General features: G+C 42.9%; 1 protein-coding gene across 1 annotated transcript; it reads right to left on the bottom strand.

Annotated features, from left to right (window-relative positions):
• Positions 1-1,242: 1,242 nt before the first annotated feature.
• SCCPDH (saccharopine dehydrogenase (putative)) lies at positions 1,243-11,757 on the bottom strand. The gene is made up of 12 exons (XM_069009949.1): positions 11,472-11,757; positions 11,184-11,296; positions 10,266-10,346; positions 9,688-9,817; positions 8,114-8,163; positions 6,525-6,655; positions 5,830-5,947; positions 4,767-4,886; positions 4,594-4,650; positions 3,528-3,639; positions 2,607-2,688; positions 1,243-2,160 (listed from the first exon to the last, which is right to left on the bottom strand). Exons 1-12 carry the CDS (start codon positions 11,740-11,742, stop codon positions 2,055-2,057), a joined length of 1,371 nt encoding a protein of 456 aa, XP_068866050.1. The 5' UTR covers positions 11,743-11,757; the 3' UTR covers positions 1,243-2,054.
• Between the last annotated feature and the right edge of the window lie 1,906 nt (positions 11,758-13,663).

Raw genomic sequence — 13,663 nt, 5'->3', positions numbered from 1 at the left:
AGAAGTGCATGCATCACTCTTAATCCAGTCACGTGAATGGCAGCTAAGCAATGTCAGTGATCTCAGTCTCTGTCAGATTCAGTGCTGACTCTCTGTAGTTTTACTACTTTTGTGTTAAACTGTTACCATGCAAGGTGGTAACACCTGGTTCTGACCTTTTTCCCCTTGCCTACCTAAATGAAATCATTGCCATCTCCCTAAATTAAAACCTTTTTCTTGTTATGAAATATCGTCTATACTATTGAACTTCTCCTTTTTAACTCTTTCAATACTGTAAGATATTTCTGAGCTAGGAAGATCTGAACACTGCTAGATGAAGATGTGTAGGTATTTTTACAGCACTGTCCCTTCATCTTAGGTGCAGATTGATTAATTAGTGCAGAACTAAGTTGTGGCTGTTGCTTTGTTGACAGGCATCTGGAATACAGTAACTGAAAGTGCTGCCATATGGAGTAATGGTTGTGTGCCTTTTAAAAGAGTACCACAGAAATTCCAAATTACTGGGATAGGAGATAACAGTGCAGATAACAAGATGCTAGATTTTTGTTTCTTCAGGAAATTAATTTGAAAAATAACCTGTTGTCATGACTGAGGCTTTAAGCATTGGGGAGCCAATTGTATTTTACCCTGTCCGAGGCAGAGTGGGGCACTCTGGCTGTGGAGCAGTGCAGAGGGCACTGCACTGTGATGGTCACTGCTGGTTGCATACAGACCTTGTGCTGGAGAACTGCTGCCTGGTCATGGGCAGTGGGAAATGGTCAGTTCTGAACAGAAATACCAGAGCCTGTGAACTGCACAAAGGGACTGCTCTGATCTCTGTGCCTCAAATACAAAAACTCTCACGTGTAGTACAGAGCATGTACATATGTTTCACATTCAGGGGTGATGTGACCAGAAAAGCAGTGTTTCAGTGTCCTCAGTTTCATCTAGCTCAGTGTGAAATTAGTCTGTTTGGTAATGAATAAAGTAATAACAGATGTTTTTTAACTTTAGGTTACAGAAGACAGTGCAGTGACAGCATAAACTTAAGAAGCAACACCTAAACCACCACCATATAGTGAACTACATCCATAAAGCAATTTTCAATACAGCTATAACACTATAAAGCATCAAGTTGTATGTGATTTCCCTCCTAATACAAAAGGTGAATGTGATACAGCTGAGGAAGACTTTTACAACCTTTATATATATTAAGAGTAATTTTCAGAGTTTTTACAAGTTCTACTGAAACAACAACAAAAAAAAAGCACAGAAACAGAATTTAATGTATTCACACTCCTGAAAATCATGAAGGCTACCTTTCAAATATTCCTGTAACTCAAGGCTTCCATGGCCCACAAATACAAACCCAGAAATCAGACAACAGGACAAGACACTCTCATAATTCTTACGTTAACAGCAAAAAGCAGGCTCATCAACCACAGTGTCAAGTAGTGTGAAACAGGCCAGTGCAGCCAGAACCCAGATTACTTCAGGTCATATTCCAAAAACAATCAGCAGAACAAGCCTCCTTCTTTACAGAAGCAAAAGCACAATACTACTACTTACCTAACTACAGAAACTACACATAGATCTGCACTAAGAACAGTTATTAAATAAAGATTCATTGAAGATGTTAATGAAGACATATGCCAAACACGTGAGGAATAACTAGTAGTTTCATCTGCTAAGGCACTTGTGTTCCCAGGCTGCCTGCTTCACAGAGTTGCAGAATGGGGCAAAGCAAGGCAGCTATGGTTACTTGTGAAGCAGATACACTATAGTGAGTCCATTAAGCAGGAACTTGAACTTAGATGAATAAGATTAAAATTCCCAAATTAGTACCCAAGAAGTTACCAATTTAATATGTCTGTGAATTAACACTCAGTACCCACCCTTTAGGGGGTTGCTCACTATAGCAAATAGTATTATAGCTTTTAACTCAAATTTTCTTCTGTTTCTGCTGCAAACAATAGCACAGTGAAACTGTTTTATGATTAGGCTTTTGCAGCCAAATGAGTTTTATTAGAGTTAGACCCAGGAAAGGTATTAGTTCATACAGTTATGTTTTGACTTCAGACTTCAGGCTTACTAATAACAGAGAACTCAACACCACGGTTGTTGAGGCGATCAATCAGTTTTGTTTTGGAGAAGGCAGCTCCTGGAGAATATACGCCACCCCTGTTGGTGAAAATCAAAAAAGAAAAACATTAGTGGCACAGTGAGTGAGGGACACCTTTCTGTGAAGTTAAAGATGTGCTTCCCTGACTAAGAAAGAAAAAGCCACTTTGTCCCAGAAAAGAGTGGGTGATTAATGTGGCAGGGTGGTTATAATCATAGGTTCATTTCTGCATCCAGCAAACTCTACAGAAACCATTCCATTAACTGACGATAAAGACATTGATGCAAAAGCCTGACTAAAAGCCTGTGCGTACATCCTTTCATACTGATTGGCTGGTGAAGAGCAAGTGGCTTTAAATCAGCTCATGGTGAAATATCTCCCTTGCAGAGCCAGTTGGATGAGGTAACACAAATCCACAGGGCTCTTAAATGGATTTTCAAAGAGAAACATTCGCACACAGTAGCTTTAAGGGAGAGCAAGCTGCTCAGCCTGGAAAGGTACTTACCGTTTAGGCAGAGAAGCTGCATCTTCCAGAAGAGATACAGCTGCTTGAACCATTGCAATTGGTGTAGCAATATATCCAGGCTCTGACAAAAAAAACAAAACAAAACAAAACCCCCCCCAATGAAATACAGTGTGGTGAAATGTAGAATGTAATCTTGCTCTCCCCTACAGCATTCTGAAGAATAGTGTCTTTGGCAATGAAAGCCTTCTCCACGTAAGAACAGCTTTTCTTACACCTAGTAATCAGACCAGGTAGCTGGTGAAGTCCTTAAGATCTAATCCAGACAAATAACTGCTTCACATAACTGCCTCTAACCACACAACCGTGACCATATCATGGTGAAAGAGGGCTCTGTGACACAGCAAGAGCTTTTCCCATCCTGTGCCTAAATTCAGAGTTTTGCTGTGAGACACTTGCATTATGCCGCATCTCTAGTTATTTAAAGAAGCTATACTTTAGTAACTCCTTCCTGAATGTACATTCTTGCTCCCTCCAAACTTCAGGTATCATCTCCTCTAAAGGAATGACCTGATCAGAAGTATGTGATAGTTAGAAATTATACCACACCAGACCTGTTTAAGTTCACTCTCAGGGAACTGGGAATAAACAAAGTACTAAGTCCAGGCTATAACAACTAAAAACTATCCTTTAAAGCCCCCTTCCTTCAGTAGGTCTGCTCTGCAAAAATGAAAATTAGAACTGGGAAAGTCAGAGGAAAGAGAATGACAAGAATGCAAGTGAACTGGCTATTTCAAAAACCAGGTCTCAAATTCTAGTATCCAAGTTAATACACTGTAAAGGCTGTTGACTGTTCATGTTGCAAGTGCTTCTCAAGGGTGAAAAGGGACAGCAGTACAATCATAAACCTATTTTAGAGCAGGGAATGCTAGGCAAAAGCAGTCAACTGCTACTAACACATACCTGGTCCTTTCACTTCAGTGCAGATCTTCACATTTGGTTTGCCATTCTGGGGATCCTGTCCCTCACTGTAACCCTCACCAAAAAAAGTCATTGTAAAAGAGGTTCCATCCATCTGTAGCGGACAAGACAAGCATGGTCACCAAAACAGAAACTGATTGCTACCAGGAAAGCACAAGTATCCCAATTCTATATATAGAATCCTGCCAAATACTATAATCCATTTAAACACAAGAAGAGTTATTTTGGATTACTGCTTAAAAGATATAATCTAAATTTTTAATTCCTTCCGCTTTGTTGGAATTGTCCTTGTACTAAACTCTGTTTGTTCTCTCAGTGCTTTCAGTCCTGAGTTTTTTCTAATCAGTCTCCCTTGGTCATCACCTTTGAGAAGAGTGCTCTGAGCCATCCACAGAAATACATCAGGCCCAGCAACATTACCCATTTATTTCTCATAGGAGTTACACATACTTTGATGTCTAAGAGCAAAAGGCACGATTATTTAAATATCCAGTAACTATCTGAACAGGCACACACAATGTGAATTTTGGCCTAGAGGGGTAGTTGTGTGAGGAGTGGCTGAAGTTACTTGGTCTGTTCAGTCTGGAGGAGACTGAGGGGAGATGTCACTGCAGTTACAACTTCCTCACGAGGGGAAGAGGAGGGGCAGACACTGATCTCTGCTCTCTGCTTACCAGTGACAGGACCAGAGAAAATGGCCTGAGGTTGTGCCAGGGGAAGTTTAGGGTGGATATTAGCAAGAGGTTCGTCACCCAGAGGGTGGTTGGGCACTGGAACAGGCACCCCAGGGAAGTGGTCACAGCACCAAGCCTGACAGAGTACAGGAAGTACTTGGACAATGCACTTGGGCACTTGTGACTCTTGGGGATGGTGCTGTGCAGGGCCAGAAGCTGGACTTTGATGATCCTAGTGGGTTCCTTCTAACCCAGAATATTCTGTGATTCATTTAGAAATTATTTCTTTGAGTCTAAGCAGTTGACTCTAAATTACTATTCCACCATTACCACAACAATGTATTCAATAACTGTGGTATAAAACTGTCAGTTACCTGTTTCTGGGTTGGCCCTTCCTTTGTGAAGCGTCCAGCAGAGAAAAATTCCGGGTACTATATGAATAGAGGAGAGGAAAAAAAGAAAGACAACAAAAAAAAGACCAACAGTAAATTAGAGGGGAAAAAAGGTATCTCCAAACACTAAATTATTCTGTGTTTTGAAAACTTACTTTTGTCAGAAGTTTTCTTCCAAAGTTAAACTTCACCAGAAGAAGAAATAACATGCCCGCAAACATCAGCTTGATAACAGAGCCGAGACCACCTACATTCACATAGCCACCATACTGGACCTGAAGCAAGAATATATTTTCAGTGATAAGATTTACATCAATCTTTCCCATCAATTAATTTTTATAAATCAATTTACCCCCAAATTAAGATGCAGTTGTTTCATACAGCAGATATCAGTTTAAATAGGGCCTTAAACAATTATCTTAGTCCTAAGGAACTGTTTGAAGAATGCTTCACTTTATCATTCATTCTGGAAAGACAATGTAATTACAGAGTGACGAGGGAGCAAACATGGTAAACAAGAACAGAAAACCTTACAGAAGATGTGTTTTGGTAACCAATTTCAGCCTTTTTTCCTAGATCTTCATTTTCTCCTCCTTGTGCTTTTCTTTAAGAGAAACTGAAATAGCAATGGCAAGCCTTTCTCATTTGTAGCTTCCAAGTATATTTTTAAAGCACCATCTCACCCTCATCTCTTAACTGATGCCTGTGACCCTGCACAGCAGTTATACAGATTGTTGGTGCTTGTCTCCTCTCAGGAAGCCATGGAAAACAAAAATTAAGCATCCTTTCCACCATTATGTCACACTGCCTTTACTCTGCACACTGGAGACCCAAGCATCAAAGAAATCTAAAGATAAAAATTAGCAGCCTATGAATTCTTTATCAGACTATTTACTACACTATACTGAACTGGCTGTAGCTACACAGACAACAGTTATGATCCTTTTAGAAGCTCTGTTGACACAACAAGAAAAGGCTCTGCACAGAAACAGAATTTTATATATTTATCATGAAAGCTACCTTTCAAATATTTCTGTGACTCACGATTTCCATTCTCTACAAATACATACCCAGAAATCAGCAGCAGGAGAACCCTACAAGACACTCTCATAACTATCATGCTAACAGCCAAAGGCAGGCTCATCAGCCACAGTCTCAAGTAGCATGAAACAGGCCAGTGCACCCAGAAGACACAATGTACAAATAACAGTAACGTACAGGTGTTTCCTGCAACTCGGTGTGCAAATAACGCTGAGTCCTTTTCACAACAGAACCATCAGATCCCATGAATGGAATGCAGTACTCCTTGAATTCCTGATTGTAAAACAAAAACCCTCTGCAAATGAAACAAAAATTAAGTCAGAAAAAAAAAAGTTCCAATCTTCACACAAACTGAAAGAAACTGACCATAATGGCCTTACCATTACCACTTTTCTCTCAAGCATTTCTATGACATTATCACTTTTCACTGAAAGCAAGCAATTCCAAATACCTCCCTGCCTCACTCAAAATTCACTACATATATGTATCACTATATATACTTTGCTATATGCACTATATCAAAGCTGTATTTGATAATCAATATAACAGTCTTTTCATTTTTTTACCTCCATTCTACTAATCACTTCTGAAAGCAAAAGTTTGCCATGTCACTAGAAGTCCTTTAGAACATGTTAACTTTGAAACTCAGTAAATGCTGGGACGTGTTCTCTTTTCAGTAAGATATATATAAAAAAAAAAAAATCAGTAAAACTGAACTTATCTTCAATTCTACTACATGAGCATCTACGTGTTCATACTCTACTAAAGGCCTAAATGCATCTTTTTAGTATTTAATGCTGTGTTCGTAATCTGTATCATAAATACTGAAACTATTAGGAGACTGCATATTTTGCATCTTATGCTTCTTATACCTTTTCTTAAGCTTTGCACCAACTACTGGAACAGGGGCGTATCCTATCTTTTTTCGAAGCTTCTTCAGGTTGCCTTCATCTGCAAGGCCATAGACAGCTGACTTCCAGGTCCCATCATGTACACAAACACCCTTGTGACACACCATGAAACAGTAATTAGTTCAGTATTTAAAGGTTTCATGTATTATTTTAATAATGACATTAGAATCACTACATGTATTACAATTATTACATATAAGTGTTATGGTGACAGTATACTGAAATGGTGTGGATTGACTTTGGCCAGGTGTTCACCAAGACACTCTTATCACTCTCCTCCTAGCTAAGATAGGGAGAGGAGAAAATAAGATAGAAAAATCCCTCATGTGTCAAGATAAAGGCAATTTAATAAAGCAAAAGCTGCACATGGAAACAAAGGTGTCATAGTAACAAATGCCTCCCCACTCTCCTACCTCCACCCTTTTTCCTCCTTTCCCTTAGTCTTTATTGCTGAGCAGAACTCACACAGTTTATGGAATATCCCTTTGACATCAGTTTGGGGCAGCTGTCCTGGCTATGTTCCCTGCCAGGACCTTGCCCACCCCAGCCTACCAGGTGAAGGGGGAATGTTGCAGAGACAGCCTTAGTGCTGTGCCAGCACTGCTCAGCAGTAGCCAGAACATGGGTGTGTTACTGACACCATACAAAGCACAGCACTGAGAGGGCTGCTGTGGGGAATTAACTCCAGCTCAGCCAGACCCTATGCAATCTCCATGCCTCATTCCATGTGATCTGCAACATACTCAGGGCCCACAGAATTGAATACATATCTGTATCTCTTCTAACCATCTCAGTGTAGTTAACTGTCATTATTGAAATCCCTTCTTACCAATACTTTGAACTTATGCTATTTATTTAAACATCTTCATACCCAACATACAGATTTATATATTCCCATTAACTACTCTGTCCCCTTCCTTAATGGACAGATATTACTCTCCCATTCCATGGGCTTCCTCCACTCCTCCAGATGTTTGTAAGAACAAAGATGGTTTGTAAGGCAAGATGTGTGCTCATGCCAGGGGCAGCAGTGTTTGGTTGTTGGGGATCAAGACTGGCTTGGATCGTTGCTGCATTGTTTTAACAATGACATTAGAATTATTACATATATAACACATTATTACAACTCCTACCTACAGGTATTACGATTACATGCATTAAAGTACATTGAAACAACTCTTCCCCCCACCAACAAACAAAAAACCCAAACAGCAAAACACTAAGCTTACTGGCAACACACTATGGACCTGTTACAGTTTCACTTGTGTAGGAATCCTTCCCACATCTCTGCAAAATAATTCTTAAAACAGCTTACCTGAGCAAAGTGTAGGTAGACAGCTCTGCAAACAGACCTTACAAAAGGGTGTTTGCTTGGGATACTTTTAGTAGCTCTTAAAGAATAAAGTTCTTAGACATCGTCAAAGAACTGCCAGCTTGCTCCTTGGTCTGACTTAATGTAGCAACAGTTATTCTGATGGGCTATGGTGATGTTATCATAAGATTTTAAGAAGGTCGAATACCTGAGTTTAAGAAGGTAGAAACCAACTAACCTCAGGCCCAGACTTCACTGACAGGAAACTCTCAACAGCAGTTAAGGTACCTGTAAGAAAGGAGAAAACATTACTTGGCATATGCAGTCATTAGTCTGCAAAGCCAGAGAATGCTCCAGTAGACTCAAACAGCAGGCCACTGACACTATCAGCTGAAAAAGCAGAGTTATGTCTTTATCTCAAAACAAAGTAATATAACATTAAGATGCACAGCTATTTGAGTTAGCAAGTATTACAGGTCACTAGTATTACCTCTATTCATTAATTTTTTATTTATCTAATTAATGAGATAATATAAAAAAATCATTGAAAAAAGGAAAGTTATATTAAGAGCTACATTTAGTTTTCCTCCAAGTTTCAAAATAAAGGATGATGTAGGCTCTGAAAGCAAATATGGACTTAAAATTTTGGTACGCCTGAACTACAAAAAACCCGCCACCAAAACAAAGCAACCCACAAATTCCCCCAAAAAACCAAAACATACAAAATATCCCAAAACATTTAGTTTTAGCACAGCTTGTGTTTTGCAAAGAATGCTTAGTTTGATGAACAGCAGAACAACATAACACCTCCAAATTCTGATTTGTTTTGCTTAGTTTCTTCTGAGATTGGAAAACTGTGTATGGATAAGTTTTGGTACAGCAAGCAACTGGATAGACAGGTGGTAATGCCATAAAGTCAAAATAGGAAGAGATAAAAGACATCTTTATTCAAAACAGGTATCAAACATCAAATTACAACCTCACAAATATCCAGATACTCATTTCCATGCCCTGTTTCTCCCTCTAGTCAGATCTGAATTGAGGTTTTTTCAACTGAATGCTCACTCCAATTTAAACCACTCCCATTTAGCAGCCTTTTTAATAGTCCATAAAAGCAAAACATTTGGATACTCTTTATGGGCCCTCCCAACTGAAAGTCAGACCTGATGAACAGAGTATTCTTATTTGAGATCAGGATCAAGTACTATTTATACAGAATTAAATCCTCTCAGATCTTTTCTCAAATATATTTCTCATCTTTCAGTTACCCTCTAGCTGCCATTAAAGTAAAAGGCACTGTAGGGCACTGTCCTGCTACTTACACTCACACAACAGCTTCTTGGAGCTTGCAGTTGAAAATAAAACTTGGGAAACCTGATTACCCACCAATCTGTGGGCCCTTTCCCACAGTCTCTTCCCTACAACATTCTCACTGTACAAGAGGCAGTGTGCTGAGGCTGCCCAGGGACATCCACACACTGGCTGAGCAGCCTGCGCCTCGCAGCTGAACATTCTGTCCTCTCAGATTCACAGAATATTCCGAGTTGGAAGGGACCCACGAGCATCATCGAGTCCAACCCTTAAGTGAATGGCCCACATGGGGATCAAACCCACAACCTCAGTGTTATTAGCACCATGCTCTGAACAACTGAGCTAACCATAACCGCATTTGGTTGAAACTGGTCACCTGGTAAAGGCAGGCCAAGAGAGACACTGAAAGAGTTTCCATGGGAGCACGGCTGCTTTAGGAAACCAGATAACAGCATCATCTGCATTTCTTTTTCACCATAAAAATACACTTATTCTAGTCACCTTTCAACTTGTCTCTGGTGTATATTACTCCCATATCCGCTGGTATGGAGTCAAAGCCACAGCTTCCAACAATATACACTCCCTTTTCCGCAGCTTTTTCATTGTATTTCAGGTACATTCCTTCCAGAAACTGAAACACAGTCAGAACAAATATTTTAAGCTGAAATTCATTCTTAGCCATACCCAGTATTAGCCATCAGCACTTCACAGTCACATCATAGCACCCTCCATGCTTCAAACCACGTACAAGTATCTTTTTATAGATCTATATATAATTCCTGGTCTATAGTACGAAAGTTTCACAGCAGTCAAAAGAAATGTACAAAATTCCTATGTAGAATCACAACAGAGGCTTGAAGCAGAATTCAGCAATTTGGGACTTCCAGAGAGAACCAAAGAGGCTCTTGTCATAAAAGCAAAAAAAGTAAGTATAGTGTACTTTAAAATAATTACTGCACCTTAGAATTACAGATCAGGAGGCAGAGTTTGTCTTCATGTTAAGAAACATGAAACATACTAAACAAACACTCCTTTTGCATAGCCTTGATATGAGGTAGCAGTTTTTTACTATCACATACCTGGGGTTCTCCACTAATGTCAATGCAGCTTGCACCATTTTCAACACAAGCTTGTACCACAGGTTCTCCCAAGAATCTATACTATAGAAGGAAAGAACACCAGATGTAACAGAAGAAAACCCACACACCACAACTCACCCAATGTGCTTTACCTAAAGTACATCCCTACAATGAAAAGGAACTTGGTGGCTATTGATTTTTTTAAGTGGGGCTAAAATGCAATAGCATTTCTATTTCTTGGGAGTATGGGGAGAAGAAAGCATAACAAACTTCATTGCTGATAACGGAGTTTGCTGCAGACTGCTGCATCTGATTCCTCTCATAGATCAGATCACCAAGACCATCTGAATAGTGCCACTAATTTCACTTTACAATTTCTGCACTCTTATTATCAGCATATTCTCTACTTAAACACTCTTAATTTCAAAGACATGGTCACGACCCAACCTTCAGCTTGCACACTTTGATGCTCTCTGAATGCAGTGGAAATACTGCCACTGTAAGTTTTAAAAGGGCCAAGTGCTTATGGCAGCAAGCCTGTGGGCCCCTCTTCCAGTTCCTTATTTAACCCTAGCACCACTGACTTTTTGGACCAACCCAAAACGCCGGGCCAAACTTTACCATCAGTATCTTAGGCTGCCTGTGAAAGACTGAAAACAAACCCCGATGTATTTCAGTGCGGAGACCTGTCCGTGAACCGCACCGCCTGCGACGGCGGTGGGAAACCCTTCGGCCACTGCACTACACGGCTGCACCTGGAACTCCGGGGTCGAGTTCCAAGAGCTGTGCTGTCCCTGTGCGGCCGCGGCAGCTCTCCGTGCCCCGCTGAGGCGCAGGCAGCCCGGCCGCCCGCAGCCGAGGCGCGGCCCCGGGGAGGAGGCCGCGGGGGCACCGCCCTGCCCGCATCCCCGCACTCACCGGGCCCACGCAGCTGAGCACCAGCCGGGTCTGCCTCGCCATGGTGGCCAGCGAGCCCGCGTCGCCCACATCGCAGAGCAGCACACCGACCTCCTCCCCGAACGCCGCCTTCCCTGCGCAGCGGAGACCGCCGTCACCGACATCGCCCTGCCCAGGACGAGCCCCTTCCTCCCCGGCGCAGCGCCGGAGCTCGCCCCGCTTCGCCCCTCAGCCCTTCCCCGCACACCTGACCCGCTGGGCCTCCCCAGGCCGCGGCGCTGCGCCCCCCGCCCCGGCCGTGGCCCGTACCCAGCCGCTCGGCCGCCCGCTCCAGCACCGCCCGCAGCTTCTCGCGGCTCCGCCCGGCCACGGCCCAGCGCAGGCGGCCGCCGCACAGCTGCCCCTCGCCGGCGGCCGCCGCCGCCCGCGCCACCTCCTCCACCACGAACTGGCCGGTGAAGCCCGAGGCGCCGAACACCACAATGTCGTAGAGCCGCCCGGCCGTCTTGCTGCCGTTACCAGCCGCCATGGCGAGAGCACCAATCGCACTGACGGCAGCACCGGGCACCGCCGGGATCATGGGCCCGGCCCGGCCCGCCCCGCCGGCCCCCGTGGGCACGGCCCCGCCCCCCGCTCCGCCCGGGCTGCGCCGGTGCCCGCCCGGCCCGTGAGGGGCCGGGGTGGCCTTTGCTCGCCTTGCGACAGCTGGGAAGGGGGAGAGGTGCTGCTTCCCGGGGGTTTGTCAGACCGTGAGGAAGTAGAAGTGTGCCATGGTACGGCCGAGGGGCCTTGGAGCCCAGCGGCGTAAGCGACGTTTATAGCGAGAGGCCACCGTAGAATCATAGAATGGTTTGGGTTTGAAGGATTTGGGTTAAAGATCATCTCATTTCAAGCCCCCTGCCATGGCACTTTTTACTTGATCAGGTTGCTCAAAGCCTCATCCAACCTGGCCTTGAACCCCGTCAGGGATGTGGCATCTACAACCCCTCTGAGCAACCTGTTCCAGAGCCTCACCTCTTTTACAGTAAAGGGGTTTTCTCTAATATCTAATCTAAACCTACTTTCTTTCCATTTGCACCAATTCCCTCTTTTCCTGTCACTACATGCTCTGGTAAATAGTCTTGCCCCATCTTTCCTGTAAATTCCCTTCAGATACTGGAAGGCTGCAATTAGGTCATGCTGAAGTTGTCTCTTTTTCAGGCTAAACAGTCCCAGTCCTCTCAGCCTTTCCTCATAGGAGAGGTGCTCCATCCCTCTGATCAACTTGTTGGTCCACCTCTGGGTCATCATTGTTTGGTCCCACAGTAGACATCCTCTCTCATGATGAGCATGGCTCTTTGCTACAAGCTGCTTTTGTAGGCATTTCAGCACAGGTAACACAGGTGGTCAGAGGACTGTTACTAATAAAAGAGAAAAATTTAATGACCTAGAAGTAAAATGAAACACTGTTCCCCCACAACTGCAGCAAACATTTATGTTCCACTCACTGACAAAAGCAGAACAGCACAAAATGTGAAATTCCTGTTGTGGCAGGGGCAAGCAGTGGCCCTGCAGAGATGCTTCGGTATGGAGCGTCCCTGATTGCATGGAGTGGTGAGGCCATGTTTTCTGTGCTTTTCATGGCCAGGCTGCTCACCTGAATTCCAGAGGCTTACATGGGAAGCAGCCTCGTTAATCCTGCTCACTGTCCCTTTTTCCCAGAGAACACCTACCACATCTGGATTGTTCCCAACAGAGGCCCGTCTAACCTGTTTTAAAACCTCCAGTGATAGATGCTTGCACACTGTTCCTCAGGCAGTCTCCTCCTGCATTTGTTATACATATGGCAGGAGACAAGAAGCTAAATCTTCTAGATCTTCTACAGCTAGAAGCTGTAGTTTTAGGTCCATACTATTTCTTCTGTTTCTTGAGGACATTGACAAAAGAATTAATCCTTGAAGAGTGTATAAAAAGATGGTGCAGAGCTGGAAACTGTCATGCATCTCCTCAGTCCTTCCTATAATAAAAAGATTCCTTGGATTTTTCCCTTACAGGCCACTTCGAACATATATTTCTCCTGTTCTCTTCTGAACTATCTCCAGCTAATTTACTTTTTTCTGTAACTTAATGTTTGTTCACTACTAGACCTCACATTCAGACTGTCAGTGCTAAATCGATTGAGAAGGTTATGTGATATGTTGGATTTGCATCTGTTTCTACATGACTCAAACATTTGCCTTCTTTTTTTTCTTTTGCAAGTGTCACATTGTTGCTGCACCTGCAGGTCATGATCTGTTTCACCTCAGAGGCTTTTTCAAATTACTCCTACCTAGCCAGTCTTTTCCCCTCTCAGATTTGTACTGAAGAGTAGTGACCTTTCTGAATACATGCTAAACATCTCATCTCCAAGGCAGCAGATCCTCTCCTCTAAGCATCAGTATCAACTCCTTGAGTAGTGCTGAAGCAGTTGTTTGTAGGCCTACACCATCAGCTGTGTCAGTGAAACAACTCAGTCTAACAAA

Source organism: Aphelocoma coerulescens, chromosome 3 (genome assembly GCF_041296385.1).
Source record: "Aphelocoma coerulescens isolate FSJ_1873_10779 chromosome 3, UR_Acoe_1.0, whole genome shotgun sequence".
Taxonomy (NCBI): Eukaryota; Metazoa; Chordata; class Aves; order Passeriformes; family Corvidae; genus Aphelocoma; species Aphelocoma coerulescens.
This window is presented reverse-complemented; position numbering and strand designations above follow the sequence as displayed.